Source organism: Artemia franciscana, chromosome 2 (genome assembly GCF_032884065.1).
Source record: "Artemia franciscana chromosome 2, ASM3288406v1, whole genome shotgun sequence".
NCBI classification, from domain to species: domain Eukaryota; kingdom Metazoa; phylum Arthropoda; class Branchiopoda; order Anostraca; family Artemiidae; genus Artemia; species Artemia franciscana.
Genome location: NC_088864.1, coordinates 8,730,262 through 8,746,236, shown reverse-complemented (window position 1 = coordinate 8,746,236; position 15,975 = coordinate 8,730,262). Strand labels below are relative to the sequence as shown.

The 15,975-nt window shown below is 35.6% G+C and overlaps 1 protein-coding gene across 2 annotated transcripts in view; it reads right to left on the bottom strand.

The window, feature by feature from the left end:
• Window positions 1-10,401: 10,401 nt before the first annotated feature.
• LOC136037040 (uncharacterized) overlaps window positions 10,402-15,975 on the bottom strand; it is a 90,193-nt gene continuing 84,619 nt past the window's right edge. For both annotated transcript variants that reach the window (XM_065719459.1, XM_065719468.1), the window contains 2 exons: window positions 13,498-13,762; window positions 10,402-10,633 (listed from right to left, as the gene is read on the bottom strand). In XM_065719459.1, coding sequence (XP_065575531.1) covers window positions 10,477-10,633; window positions 13,498-13,762 — 422 coding nt within the window. In that variant the 3' untranslated portion in view covers window positions 10,402-10,476. The remainder of the gene's footprint in view (window positions 10,634-13,497; window positions 13,763-15,975) is intronic.

The following is a 15,975-nucleotide window of genomic DNA, read 5'->3' as shown; positions in this document are numbered from 1 at the left end:
AATCTAGCTGTTACTTCTGTAGGTTTTTCCACAGTTTACAAATTTTACGTCTACTTGGCATGCATGATCCTCATTACTATGATTACCCGCACATCTAACTACACTAGGTCAGGTTTGAACACTCCCGAGCGAAATGTCCAAAACGTTGTCAGTTGACACACTGATTGGGTTTTTCGGTCGGTCGAGTGACACGAAATAAACAATATTCGATCTTCACTCCAAACTTCAATGCATGATCAAGGTCATCATTTGTTATAAACATGAGCTGCACAACTGTTGAATTTCCGAAGCGTGTCGCAGAATATACACTTTCAACGAGCATGAAGACTTGAGATACATCAAAATTAGTGTCTATTTTAATAATACTTGCGTAATCGGTTCTTATAATCTTAGCCCGAATTTTCATACTATTAGGTATTGCAGCCACTACAGAATCTTCATCAGCCATATGGGCTACCAGTCCGTTTCGGCGACTAACAATATGTTTCACCTCGTTAGCATAGCCAAGCTTCTTCACAAAAACACGCTGATTTGTAGGGTTTTGCATATTGATGTTCTCAGGAATATTTGACAGCACCACAGGAATAAAAGGGGATTGGCGAGCTGGCACCAATGGCCAGATAACTGGGCTCGAGCTCTGCAAACATGTTTCCTGTTTTTCGGCTAAAAAATTAAGCATCCAGACGCATTTGCTTAGACATGAGGCCACTATTGTAGGGGGATTCGTTGGAAAAGAAGGCACGTCCGATGGATCAAGTATTGCAAACATCGGCAAATCTTCCTTTTCTTTAAGGCCGCTTAGCAGTTCGAAAATGTCCGACAAAAAAGATGAGGCTGGATGTAATCCTTTTGTAATCTCAAGTATGTCAACCTTTAGTGCAACTTTGCAGGTTTTAATTGCTTGCTTAGTTGGATGTGTTGCAAAAAAATGAGTACAAACCTTTATCACAGTGTCGTTGTCCTTGGCAATTGACCGTTTTAAAAGTTCAGCACCGGACAGAAATAAATAGAACTAGCCATGTATATAATATAATATTTTCTCCGAAAAGTCAATGCAATGCGCAATCAATAATCATATAGCCCGCCAATTCGTCAGTAAGCCCCCAGGTAAGTCCGTCCAGGAACAAGGGAAGCATAGGGAGCCACTCACCTAATCCCTGCAATTTAGGGGTAACTGAATTCTGGCAGGTATATATAACCCTTCTGGTGTGTCCCTCCCCTCTTCTGCTTGTTGCCTGAGACACCTGCACAGTATTGCCAATGTAGCTTAATTGCTCTCTCATTATTGACGCTCCCTAAAAATATAAAATATAGATGGCAGTGCAAAATTAAAATTTTTCGTAATGTTAGTGAATAAATAGAGTAGAAACACCACTGCAATTCTTGGAGGGGGAGATTAAAAACAAACACACCACCAATCAATTTCAATAGATGAGCTAAAGATAATACAGCACCTTATGTGAGTAATGAAAAATATCCAATAGTAATATAGTCCATAAATAACAACGTATTATATCGCTCATTGCGAAAATTTTTATAATCACTGACGGTCACCGCATTCCATTGTAATATATTCAAAAGTTAATCCAGCTTTAAATCATGTAGATATTCACAGTCCAAATGCCAAACTATATGCAGGCGCATTGTCAAAACAGCGTATCTCAAGAATTAATTTGGGTATTCCGTTGGAACTTTCAGAGCATACTTAAAGGGGAAGATAATCAAACAGTTCGTGGTAACGAACTGTAGTAAGCAGCGACCCGGCTCAATAGCAACTGAAACTCTAAAAAAAAAGAATTTTGATACCAATAGTTACATCAAAAGAATCGCATTTTAAACTGATTTTAAATATATAAGTTTCATCAAGCTTAGTAATATCCATCAAAAGTTATGAGCCTAAGAAAATTCGCCTTATTTAAGAAAATAGGGGGACAACCCCCTAAAAGTCACATAATCTTAACGAAAATCATACGATCAGATTCAGCGTATCATAGAACCCTGCTGAAGAAGGTTCAAGCTCACATCTACAAAAATGTGGAATTTTGTAATTTTTTCTTGCCAATAGACAGATCACGAATGCGTGTTTATTTGTTTTTTGTTTTTTTTTCCCCAGGGGTGATCGTATCAACCCAGTGGTCCTAGAATGTCTCAAGAAAGTTCATTCTAACGTACATTAAAGGTTCTAGTGCCCTTTTTAAGTTACCCAAAAAATTGGAGGGCACCTAGGCCCTCTCTGACGCTCATTTTGTTTCCCAAAGTCACCAGATCAAAATTTTGAGATAGCCATTTTGTTCAGCATTGTCGAAAAACCTAATAATAATGTCTTTGGGGACGACGTAATTCCTCACAGTCCCCGGGGGAGGGGCTACAAGCTACTAATTTTGACCGTTGTTTATATATGGTAATGGTTATTGGGAAGTGTGCAGACATTTTCAGGGGGACTTTTTCGCGTTGAGGGGACTGAGGGGGGAGGGCGGTCAGGGGGAGGCGATTATTTGGGAGTATTTTTCTATGGAAGCATTTATCATAAGGGAAGAGAATTTTCATGAAGGGGCCCTAGGATTTTCTAGCATTATTTAAAAAAAACAATGAGAAAATAAATAAAAAAAAGTTTTTTAGCTGAAAGTAAGGAGCAGCATTAAAATCTATAACGAACAGAAACTATTATGTATATAAGGGGGTTCGTCTCCTCCACAATCCTTATAATTCTTATCAATTTTTAGTAATTTCAAGTATTTATTCTATGGTATTTGTGATTCAGGGGTCATTATTAGAGAATTGGGACAAAATTCGGACTTTAGTGTAAAAAGCGAGGCATTGACGAGGGGGCGGATCCCCTCATATACGGAATAAAAATATACAAATATAGAAGTCCGTTTCTTGAGTTAGATCATAAGTTACGCATATTTATTACTAATAAAAACGTTCGCAAAAACAATAAAAAGTTCTAGTTGCCTTTTTAAGTAACCAAAAACTGGAGGGTAACTAGGCCTCCTCCCCACCCCTTTTCTTTAAAAGATCTTCTGATCAAAACGATGAGAAAGCCATTTAGCCAAAAAAAAATTTATGTGCAAATTTTGTTTTAATTATTCATGTGCGGTGAGCCGAAATCAAAGCATGCACTAATTCAAAAACGTTCAAAAATTAAATAAAAAAAAACAAGTTTTTTTTAACTACAAGTAGCGACATTAAAACTTAAAACGAACAGAAATTATTCCGTATATGAAAGGGGTTGTCCCCTCCTCAATGCCTCACTCTTAATGCTAAAGTTTTTTATTGTTTTAAAAAGTAGATCTGTGAGAAAGAGTCAAACTTTAGCGTAAAGAGCGGGGCGTTGAGGAGGGGACAACTCCTTTAATATACGGAATGTAATTTCTGTTCGTTTTAAGTTTTAATGTTGCTCCTTACTTGCAGTTAAAAAAACTTACTTTTTTTCCATTTAATCTCACCAAAAGGCAATGCACACCACTGCAGGAACGGTTTATGGTATTAAGCTTAAATTTTCAGTGTGAGTTGGAGGGGATGTTAAATAAACCATAGGTGTTGTGCGCTTACTGCTAGTAACACTGCTACAACTATTGCTACTACGCAACCTAAGGGTATGAGGGTGAAGCTTTTAATGAATATTTAGGCAGATGTTAAACTAAATCAAAACAAACTATGAGCACGTGGACTTTCAAAAAGGTTAAAAAGCAATATTGGTAGAAAATCTTAAACTATTAAGTTAGTCCTTTAAGTGTACATTGTGGGGGATTTTGAACTAGCCGGAAGGCACTATGTGTATACTTTTAATACTATCACTACGCTAACGATTTTAAGGTGAAACTTTTTAGGAAAAGTTTAGGAAGAGTTTCAGTTAAACGGAAAAAATGTATGCTTGCAGGTTTTTAAAATGACATTCAATGAATTTTTTAGGCAGCAATACTTTATAATAGCAAGATTAATCATTTAAACTTTTAAAGGAGCTCATTTGATTCAAAATTATAGGTTTTGGTGCCCTTTTTAAGAATAAAATGAGATTGGAGCGCAAGTATTTTGGTTTACCTTGCTACTTGATTATGTGCAAGGTGATAAAGGATTTTAGTGTGCATATATTATGTGTCCCGTGGGAGATTGTTGGGACTAAAATATTTTGTTGGATCAGATGCATAAGCCGTTCAAACCATTCTAATTTCCTGTCCAACTCAAAATTTGAAATCCACTTACTTCGAGCTCCATCCATTGCTCCCTCAATAGGATCTGGAAGATACCTTATCCCATGACATGGCATATATGATATTTCGACAACCTTAATGCAAGTATTTTCTTTTGATTTAATTTTTTCCCCTCCCCCCTATAGTCAAAACTTAAGGTCTCCTTGCCCATCCGTCTCGGCAAAAATCTCAGAAACTTAACTGTATGCACCAAGCATTTCCTGAGCTATAGCAGAATTACTACTACTATTAGTACTAACAACTCACCACAGAACCAAGTGGCCTGAGACCAATACAGCTACGCACGCTCTTAATCCATATCAATCAATTCAAAGCCTTCCTCTTTACACCCTCCCAGGAAGTTCTCATTTTCTTTAAATCTTTCTTTATGACATCCTCCCACCCCAGACGAGAACGACCTACTTTTCGTTTAGCCCTAGACGGTTGGCTGAAAAGGACAATTTTCGGTAATCTGTCACCCGTCATCCGTAGAATGTGCCCTAGCCATTTCGACCTTTCTTTTATTATAGCCCTAGAAAGCGGGATTGAACCACATTTTTCGTATAGCCTACTGTTTGAAATACCGTCAGTCAGCCAGGTACCCAGAACAATTTGTAGCAAATTTCTCTGGAAAACATCTTGCAAATCTTCGTCCGCTTTTTGGATTACCCATGCTTATGAGCCATACTTGACCACTGCCATCACTGAAGCTCCCAACATTCTAATCTTGGTTTGCAGACTTATCTTCCTATTCTTCTAAACTATTCTTCTAATCTTGGTTTGCAGACTTATCTCCCTGTTCTTCTAAACTTTTTTTTTAACTGTGTAAAAAACACCCTGAGCCCAGGATGTTTTACTTTTAATATCTTCCCGGCCACCATCATCTTTAATAATAATACCATCAAGGTAAGTGAAACTGCTCACCTGATCAATCTTTTCGTTACCCAACATCACCTATACAGATTCTTTGGACTTTCCTCACTACTTAATTGTGCATAAACTATAAGCCTAATAGAAGCTTAAAGAGCACAAAAATTTTTTAACCCCTTTTACTTCGTCCACAAAGAAATTTGAAGGCTACCAGCCCCACACTCCACTTTGTCTTCCTTTTCGCCGACAGTACCTGAAAGTCTTATCTTCGCCCCTGAAGCCATTGCTGAAATATTTCAGATGTGCTATTTTGAAGACCTACATACACATATTTTATTTTGATCTACCTCTCAGGAAGTCAAAATCGGAGATCGATTTGACCCTACCTCCTCAAAAGTTCATGGAAGTTTTAACTTGATCCCTTAAACCCTCCAGAAATGGTTTGAAATCCGTTCAATTGAGAAATCAGTAGATTTCTGAAAATCGGTAGAAGTGGAAACACTAAGAGTGGGTTTTCAAATGCGCAAAGAAGTCATTTAACTTATAAATTCCCTCTTCAAAAGCTTTTAAGATACGGTAATTTTGATTCTGGTTGTGGTTATTATTCTTTTTGAAAATTAGCAATTCCAAAGAACTTCCCTTTAAATGTTGAAAGGTCTATGGGTTTGATTTCAGGCAATCTCAAGGAGAGCCAGGGAACACGGTCTAATTCCTGCCCTTCACCAAATACAAAAACTTGAATGATTAAACCAAATATTGTAAATAATAACTTTGCATGATTTGCATTCAAAAATTCAACAAATATACTGAAAAGTATATCAATATACAAATATACTATTCAACAGTTATGCGTCACTTATGACCAAGCCATCCCTAATCAATCTCTTTGGTAAAACGAAAATATAACAGTTCAAAATAGGGATGAAACCTTTTAATCGACAGTGAAACAAATACAACATTTTTAACTGAATATTTCAGACACATATACAGCGTCCATCACCAGCAGTGAAACTCATTTCACTGTTGATTAAAAGGTTTCATCCCTATTTTGAACTGTTATTTTTTCGTCATGGAAAGACAGTGTGGTCTTCGAAGTTATCTGGGAAAACGAAATTTTGTTTCACTTCAGTACCAGACGATCAGTAATGCATCCTATTCGTAACTTGGTGTAAGTAACCATCGTCACACCTACCTTTGGATTTTCTGGAAAAACGTAAGAGATGGGACTTATAGAATCGTATCCTTGTCTAATGTTTCTATTTTTTGGTATGGCCGGACAAGGTACCAAACTAGGGGTCAGCATGCCAATAAAAAAGGTAAAACTGCATTTAAGTTGTTTAAGGGCTATATCAAGGAAGAGGTCTAAGAAATAAAACTTTGAAGTAAATTGAAGTAGCTTTGTAATTGAAGCAAGAGTTCAGTGAAATCAAAAATATTTAAGTTAATTTTACATTCATAAGGAAATGGCAAAACTGTTCTAAAGAAGTAAGCCAATTTTCCCCTAAAATAACGACAAAGCAGGCTAGTTTCTGTTTAACGATTGCTCAATATCAATATCGTTATCATTTTACCATTTTATTATTTTATCAATATCATTTTATCTTTTTTTTAAATATAGGTAGGTAGGTAGGTTTTATTTTTATCCACAATATAAACATAAATAAAAATGACAACACTAATAAATTATTGCAGCAATTCGAAAGTCCTAAGGACTTGTGCTGCAAATTCATATTGTAACCTACCTGTTCTACTAAAGATTAAATAAAAAAAACTAGTTTTTTAACTGAAAGTAAGGAGCGACATTAAAACATAAAACGAACAGAAATTACTCCGTATATGAAATGGGTTGTCCCCTTCGCAATCCCTCGCTCTTTACGCTAAAGTTTTTAATTGTTTTAAAAAGCAAAATTGTGGCAAAGAGTCAAACTTTAGCGTAAAGAGCGAGGGATTACGGAGGGGACAACCCATTTCATATACAGAGTAATTTCTGTTCGTTTTAAGTTTTAATGTCGCTCCTTACTTTCAGTTAAAAAACTAGTTTTTTTTTATTTAATTTCTGAACGTTTTTGAATTAATGCATGTTTAATTTTGGCTTTCCACACATAAATTATTAAAATGAAATTTGTATATTAATTCCTTTTTTGGCTAAATGGCTTTCTCTTAGTTTTGATCAGACGATTTTAAGAAATAAGGGGTGGGGAAGGAGGCCTAGTTGCCCTGCAATTTTTCGGTTACATAAAAAGGCAACTACAAATTTTAATTTTTAACGAATGTTTTTATTAGTAAAAAATATACGTAACTTAAGAATTAACTTACGTAACAAACTTTTACATTCTTAAATTTTTGTTATGTATATGAGGGGGTTTGTACCCTCGTTAATACCTCACTCTTTACACTAAATCGTAAGTTTTGTCGCAATTATTTAAGAATGATCCCTGAATCAGAAAGGCTGCAGAATAAATAGTTAAAATTACTAAAAATACTATAGCATAAAGAGCGAGGTATTTATCTCCTCCTAAATACCTCGCTCTTTATGCTAAAGTATTTTTAGCACCCCTCATATGCGTAATAATCTCTGTTCGTTTTAAGTTTCAATGCTACTCCTTACTTTCAATTGAAAAAACTTTTCCATGTTTATTTTTTCATTTTTTTTGTAGTAATTTTAGAAAATCCTGCGCCCTTTTCATTGAATTTCTGTTCCCCCATGACATATTTCTCCAAGGAAAGATCCTTCCACATAGCCCCCTCCCCTCAACCCCACCCCTAAAACCAAAAAAAAATCCCCTGAAAACGTCTCTACACTTCCCAATAACCATTATTATATGTAAACACTGGTCGAAGTTTGTAACTTGCAGCCCCTCCCCCAGGGACTGTGGGGGAGTAAGTCATTCCCAAAGATATAGTTATTGTCGTTTTTGACTATGTGGAACAAAATGGCTATCTAAAAATTTTGATCCGTTGACTTTGGAGAAAAAATGAGCGTGGGAGGGGGCCTAGGTGCCCTCCAAATTTTTTGGTCACTTAAAAAGGGCACTAGAACTTTTCATTTCCGTTAGAATGAGCCCTCTTGCGACATTCTAGGACCATTTGGTCGATACGATGACCCCTGGGGAAAAAAAACAAAAAAAAAAAACAACAAACAAACAAACAAATAAACACGCACTCGTGATTTGTCTTCTGGCAAAAAATACAAATTTCCACATTTTTGTAGATAGGAGCTTGAAATTTTTTCTCTAGGGTTATCTGATACGCCGAATGCGATGGTGTGATTTTCGTTGAGATTCTATGAATTTTAGGGGGTGTTTCCCCCTATTTTCCAAAATAAGGCAAATTTTCTCAGGCTCGTAACTTCTGATGACAAAGACTAAATTTGATGAAACTTATATATTTAAAATCAACATAAAAATCCGATTCTTTTGATGTATATTTTAGCATCAAAATACCGTTTTTTAGAGTTTCGTTTACTATTGAGCCGGGTCGCTCCTTACTACAGTTCGTTACCACGAACTGTTTGATAATGTAATTTGTCTTAGATGCGTTAACTGCTAGGGAACTACCTACTGTAAAACTGTGCAAACGTTCAAGTGCTAAATTAGCCTTATTTACAACCTGCACCATAACAGCTACCAATTACTGTTATCGCAGTGTTGTCCACGAAAGAGGTCAGTGCCTCAACTCCAACATATGAAGCCAACGAATTAACATAAATAAGATAAAGTAGAGGTCCCAGCACGGAATCTTGAGGCCCCTCACACTTAACACCAAACTCTCTACTTAATATATCTGATAAAGCATTTTTGATAGTCCGGCCATGCAAGTACGATGAAAACCACTTTACACAAGTACTACCTAACCCAAGCCGACTTAGTCTATTTAGAAGAGTATTAAAATCAACAGTGTCAAAAGCCTTACGGAAATCTATAAAAACAGTTAAAGGAACCATATTATTTTCGAGCGCATTATCAACAAAACTTAAAAGATGGTGTACTGCATTACTAGTGGAATGTTTACTTCTGAAACCAAACTGTCCATTGTACAATATTTTCTTCAAATCCAAAAAAATCATATAATCGCTTATAAATAACTTTTTCATATATTTTACTAAATAAAGGTACAATGGAAATTGGTTGCCAGTTACGGGGGTCCGAGGGGTCCCCACCTTTATGTAAAGGTATGATTTTAGACCGTTTCAATTCCGACAGGAAATGTCCTTTAACCATTGAGAGATTAATTAAATAAACCAGTACCGGCATATGATCCACCGACACAAAATTAAAAGCCTTTAGGTTCAATCCATCTACACCAGAAGAATTTGATTTAAGGCTACAAACAATTTTTTCGACCTCTTCAACAGTACATGGTACAAATTCAAACCCATCCTGCATGCTTAAAGGATGTGTGTTAATATTGACGGCACCACCACCTCCAGACACTTCATTCTGTATAACACTACCAATCTTCGAAAAATAATGACCCATGTAATTTGCTATTTCCAATTTCTCATCAATAATTCTATTATCAATTTTTATGATCGGCAAATCAAAATAAGGATTCAAGGCACATTTTTGGTATCAGTAAACATAGAAAAATAAAGAAGAAGAGAAACACTGAAATAAAAACAATTTGCTATTAAATTGCAATTGAAGCCAAGATTCATGAGGTTCAAAACTTGGAGTTGACCCTTTAACACCTGACGTTCTTTTGTACAAAAAATTTAATCGACCGATCAAATGTTTTGTATCCATTTGAAGGATTGATACAAAATCCATGATATTAGGTGTGACAAATTTAAGGTGTGACAAATTTAAGGTGTGACAAATTTAAGGTGTGACAAATTTAAGGTATGAAAAATTTCCAAGGTAAATTTGTTGATTATATTCGCGGTAATCCTGGACTAAAAAGTTGAAGCACTGGCGTGTGGTCAATCTCCCAGAACTTGAGATTGGCCAGCTGTGTGCAGCACTTTTCCCAGATTGTTTCGAGGGTTACTACCCTTCCGAAGGACAGGTCATTGCCGCGGGGATAAGACATGAAGTTTTTAACAGCTCCTTATCTTACAAACCAACATTGTTTTGGGGATTTTCGTCGGTCGTATCGGCTAAGGCCCCATTCAATTGGTAATCATCAATTCTCAAGACTATTGTCATGTATTGTCAAATCGTCAAACTGTATTATGTGTATTGTCAATCAGGTGTATGGTCAAACTGATGATACATCTCGGATCTTGCTAATAAATGAAGCTACCATAAATGCTTGGATTCTTAAAATAGTCGAACGAGTTTTTGAAAAATTATGGCAGAATATGTCAATTTTCAGAAATAACATTGTAACTCAGACATTCATTTAAAAAAATAGATAACATTTATTAAACATAACATAGGTAGATAAATTGCAAAACATTTATTAATTAGCATTATCTGAACTGCAAAGTAGGTTGGGAATTTTGTTCAAGAAAATATTGTTTAGGAGTTATGATATCTGATAAAGTTGGCATATTCTTCGTATCAGCAATAGGTGCACCAACTGGCATTCCTTGTGGAACTCCATACGACGTTTTTGGCACTGAATATCTAAAAAAAAAGTAAAATTTAAAGATTACAACGAGTAAAATCCTAATTCTGAAAATCCTTAAATATGCCATTTTTTAAAGTTCAAGAATAAAGCAGAGAATATTAGTAACGCGTATATGGGTATAGGCAGCAAATTGTCTAGGGGAGAGGGATCAACCGATTCTGTGATGGAAGAGGAGGGAGCTGAAGTTATATCGGCAGTTCGCAAAACCTCGTATCGTCAGTAAGTTCTATCTTTCCTTTTGCAATCTTTGATCATCAATAATCACCAAAAATCATAAGTCATCAATTAGCTTCAGCACCAATCTTCTTGGATACCTATACTCTTATTATCTTCTTACAATACTATAATAGAAGAAACCCACTATCCTACTTCCATTTTAAAGAAAACTTAAGCACCATAAAAGCGATTTGACACAAATCACATTACGGTTAGATAACAGCTTCTTGTTCTAAGAATTCAATTCAAAACTTTAAAGTTGGGCGATAGTAAATATCGAAACTAACTTATCTATATATTGGACCAAAATCAGGATTGTAAGTCGAAACATAAATATCTATATCAGAGACGATATTTGCAAATTTCTGTTTATTTCTAATTTTTTTTCAACCATCTACCAGTGAACGTTCAACAGAACAGTTTCAACATAAAAAAAAGTTCTCGTTAGTATATAGTTATAAATTTGAAGTTCTAGGGGGGCTGATGCCTCCCCCCTTCCCAACCCTCATGAATATTTATTTAGGGTTTTAGTAAGAATGCAATTTCGTATTTTGTATTTTTCATGCATTCATGTTCGTCATGGCTTTTATTATTCTATGCTCTCATAAGACTTGCTTTATCTGGCACTATACAGACAGTAAAAATAGCATAGGAAAAGAACTCTATCAATTAGAAATCCCTTAGAACTAGAAAAACAATAAGAAATATTTGGCCTATCAAAGTCTAAGTAGGAATCATATGTTTCCCCTTTGTCTTATACAACCAACAAAGTCTTAGCTAAGAGTATATAACAGAACGAGGGTATATGGACTGATCCTGAATGACGGAGCAGTAAAGAATAAAAAATTAAAACAATTTAAGGCCACTGTTCCTTCTCCCCCAAAAAGCTATATCAGGCCTGACCTCCACAACTAGGCAGAAATTAGGACACTACCTCTTACCTTTAAGTGAAATTAGTTTAGAAACACGTTCTTTGTTTTCACCAGATGTCAATTGTACATAGAATATGGATAAAAGCTGAAAAGAGCTCCATTAGCTATTAGCTCCATTAGCTCCATTAGATACATATTAGCTCAATTAACTCCATATTATCTCCATTAGCTCCATATTAGCTCCATTAGCTCCATATTAGCTCCATTAGATCCATATTAGCTCCATTAGATCCATATTTGCTCCATTAGCTCCATATTATTTCCATTAGCTCCATTAGCTCCATATTAACTCCATTACCTCATAACTTCATTAGGTAGTTCTTTGAAAGACCAAAACTGTACAAAGTATTCAGTAGATTAAACCAAAATAATGAATGGTACGTTTTCTATTCTCCTCATTTAGTCTGACTTAATAGACAGGCCTCAAAATCTTAACAGAGAGATCCAACGCATTACATTGATTTATGTATATTCAGTGGGTATTGAGCAGAGGAAATGAACGAAGAAAATCACTGACCTCTTTCCCTCAGTTATACTATAACAATTTCTAATCTAGGGGCAATATTTTCGTTCTCATGAGACGTGCTGCAACTCGTGACGTACAGAGGATATGAATAAGAGGTGAAAAGAACTCTACTTGCCCGACAACCCTAAGTAATCAGGAAACTATAAAATATTTCATAGTTAAAATATATAAGTACGAATGACAAGTTTCTTCCCCTTACTGTGAATAGCAGCTAAATTATGATTGGAACAGAACTACAGTTATTAGCTTTATATTAAATTACATTGCATTCCCAACCTTGTTTGAGAAGGTTCCGGGCGGAACGAAAAAAAAGAACATAATTAAGAGCAATCCTTATTTCCCTCTACAAAATTCAAACGAGGTGTGAAATCCGGAAAATTAAAACTGGGATAATAGCTGAGGCTTCTGTTTACATTTGAGCAAGTTCTGACACCGCTTTATATATGCTCAAGTGACTAGAATTTAAATCGCCGGTTAAATTGGTCCTGAACACCAAAGCCACAACTTGAACACTAGCTGGTAGCTATCATTGAGGCTGGTTGATTCACAACAACCTTGAAAATATGTCCTAACGACAAGAGCTTTGTGACCACATTCACACATACCCCATTTTATTGTGAAACTATATGTGAAATTTACAGGTAAGGTCAATTCCAGACTTCGATATGGCACAAGAAAGACGCAAGTTTTCACCTCCTATTAAATTCAGAACTGAAAACTCGGTCTTTTTGCTGGGGTATTTTCATCCAGTTAGGAGGGTAGACTGAAATGTTTGTTGTTTAGGTTTTGTGTTTTTTAGCGGCCATCGCACATTAGAATATCCTAAGGAAGGCCGTGCGACACCTAATCTTCGAAATAGTACGTCAAATTATTTGAAAATGTGCATCTTTGCGTGTTTACCATTTTCTCAAAACAATTAATAAGGTAAGGGTCTTTGAACTATGGTTTAGATGGCGTTTCTTTGTATCTCCTCTGTGTGGATGATGAAATTAATAATATTTGATATATGTCTGGCTACATATATCATTGAGACTCTATGATGATAGGGAGTCCTGTTTTCATTTAGTTTCTTTTTGCGAAAAATACCAAATTAACTAGCCATTAAGGATAAACTTATTTTTGCCACTTTTTCTGAAAATCTGTGATGTTAAGGGACCCTTCAGCGTCCAGAACATAATCAACTTACTTAAGAGGATGCGCTTTAGGTACACCGTATCCCTGTTTAGGCGCTGGTAGCCCTTGCGAAGAGATAAGCTGACTGCCCACTGGTGATGGTCTCTGGAAGCTTTCTGGCTGATCCCAGTCGAAGCTGGTGGCATGATGGTCAGCCATAAATCGGTTAAATTGATCTAAAACCAAACTTCTAGCTTTTTCAGGTCCACGAAATGGCCTTGTATGATCTATGGTATTGTCGTTGCGGAAGTAGCTAAAGTAGCTAATCTTTCCAACATCTGCAATAAAATGAATATGCGTGAATTTATAAGAAGATTGTGATTTCATCACTAACGTGAAACATTAAATCATGCTCGTTGAAGCGGCTAGTGTATTCAAGCATCCCAGGATTACTTATCCGATAAACCCAATTGTTTCCCCCTAGCACACGAGAAGTAATTGACGTCAGAAGTTAGGAAGATTACTAATTGAAATGGTATAGGCTAGTTATCCGATAGGCGAAGTGTTTCTAGGCATTTGCTGCACTCCCTTTCCCCCAGAAAATTTCACACACGCGAAATCCCCCCCATAAAATCCCCCTGGAAAATTTACTCCCTTACAGAAAATTCCCGACGGATAATTCAACCTCCTCATATTCCCCCTGGATTATTTCGGATGTTGAATAGTTGTGAAATTGAAAATTTTACTCTCCTGTTTAAGTCAGAGGCAATGCTATAGCGTTGCCGGTAGAAAAGAGCCATAAGGGTTCAATACACTTCATTTATTTATTTATTTTTCCTAGGGGCAATTCATTTGAAAGGGGGTAGTTGCATGAACTTCGGATAGTTCATATGAGTGATTTGTAAATAGTTAAGTAATCTATAAGTAAGTTCTGTTTGCAGTTGAAATCACGTGATTAGTGTTGTTATTCACCTACCCGTCAATTGCCTTTCAGTTAACAAGTTGCCGGAGAAGTATCCATTGTTATCTTTTACAGTTTTCATTCGGGGAAGTCAGTATTAAACCGACAGGGTCGAACACAATAAATATGCCAAGATGTTTTTTTTTATCCTACTTAATGTTTCAACAATTTTAACACAATATAAATACAAATATTAAAACAATAACAATAATTCGAACTTGCTCATTAAAATGAAGGGACATGCTAAGACTTTAATCTTACTTTTATGAAGTTTGATGACTGTATTTTATCAAGTAAATGTGCCACCACTTATAATAACTGAAGAACAACAAAAACTGCCAGGATTAAAGGTTGCTAGGCTACTTCTTATTACTATTAACATTAGCGTATGACTCGATCTTTACTGAAAACACAAGATAATTGGCATAGATGAAAATAGTTTCCCGAATTTTGGATTAATTTTACTTATTTTGTTTAGAAAACTAATGGTTTAGTAAAAGATAAAATATATCGCAGTATTTACATCCTGCAAACGCTGCGGAAAAATATTCTGTTTATTGTACGATGTGCTTTCCAATGGTTTAATTTAATATTAATTTGATAAGATAGTAAATCTAAAGTAGATTCATAAAAGAACATTTTTCCGTATAGCATCAGTAGAATAAATATAAAGTTTTTTCTTCAAATAAGTGCGTCTTAAAATAATATTTTGATTACGTTTCTTTAAGATTCTTCATGATTCCATTTTTTTCTATGTCTATCCTTATTAAAACTCTGCTGATAGGGGTGTTTCAAATTAACATACTGAATCAAGCTTTTTTTAGAGCAGAATTTTACTTATATACAGTTTTTCAATGGTATGTGTTTGTAAGTCAAGTGATTCTGTTAGAAATTTTTCGAGAGTAATCTGTCTAGAAGAAATAAATCATGGTGTATTCGTTTTATGCTGTTTTAATGTTGCTCCTTACTTTCTTGTTGAAAAAACTCGTTTTTTATATGTTCAATTTCCGACCATTTGCCTTGGAAAATTCACTGGAGAAACCTTACTCCCCATGGAAAATTCTCCCCGTGGAGAATCCCCCTTCCCACCCCGCAAAACTCCCCTCTGAAAAATTTCCATTTACTACATGCAAACAATGGCCAAAACGCATAAATAACAGCCCTTTCCCTAGGCGCTATGAGAGAAATCATATCCTTCCCAGACGCATAGCTATCGGTCTCCAACTATTAAATATAAAAAAACTAGTGGAATTGTGGCAAACAGTAAAAAACTAGAATTGTGGCAAACAGTGAAACTTTAGCGTAAAGAGCGAGGGATTGCGGAGGGGACAACCCATTTAATATACGGAGTAATTTCTGTTCGTTTTAAGTTTTAATGTCGCTCCTTACTTTCAGTTGAAAAAACTAGTTTTTTTATTTAATTTCTGAACGTTTTTGAATTAATACATGTATTATTTTGGCTCTCCACACATCAACTATTAAAATTAAATTTGCATATTAATTCCTTTTTTGGCTAAATGGCTTTCTCTTAGTTTTGATCAGACGATTTTAAGAAATAAGGGGTGGAGAAGGAGGACTAGGTTACCTCCA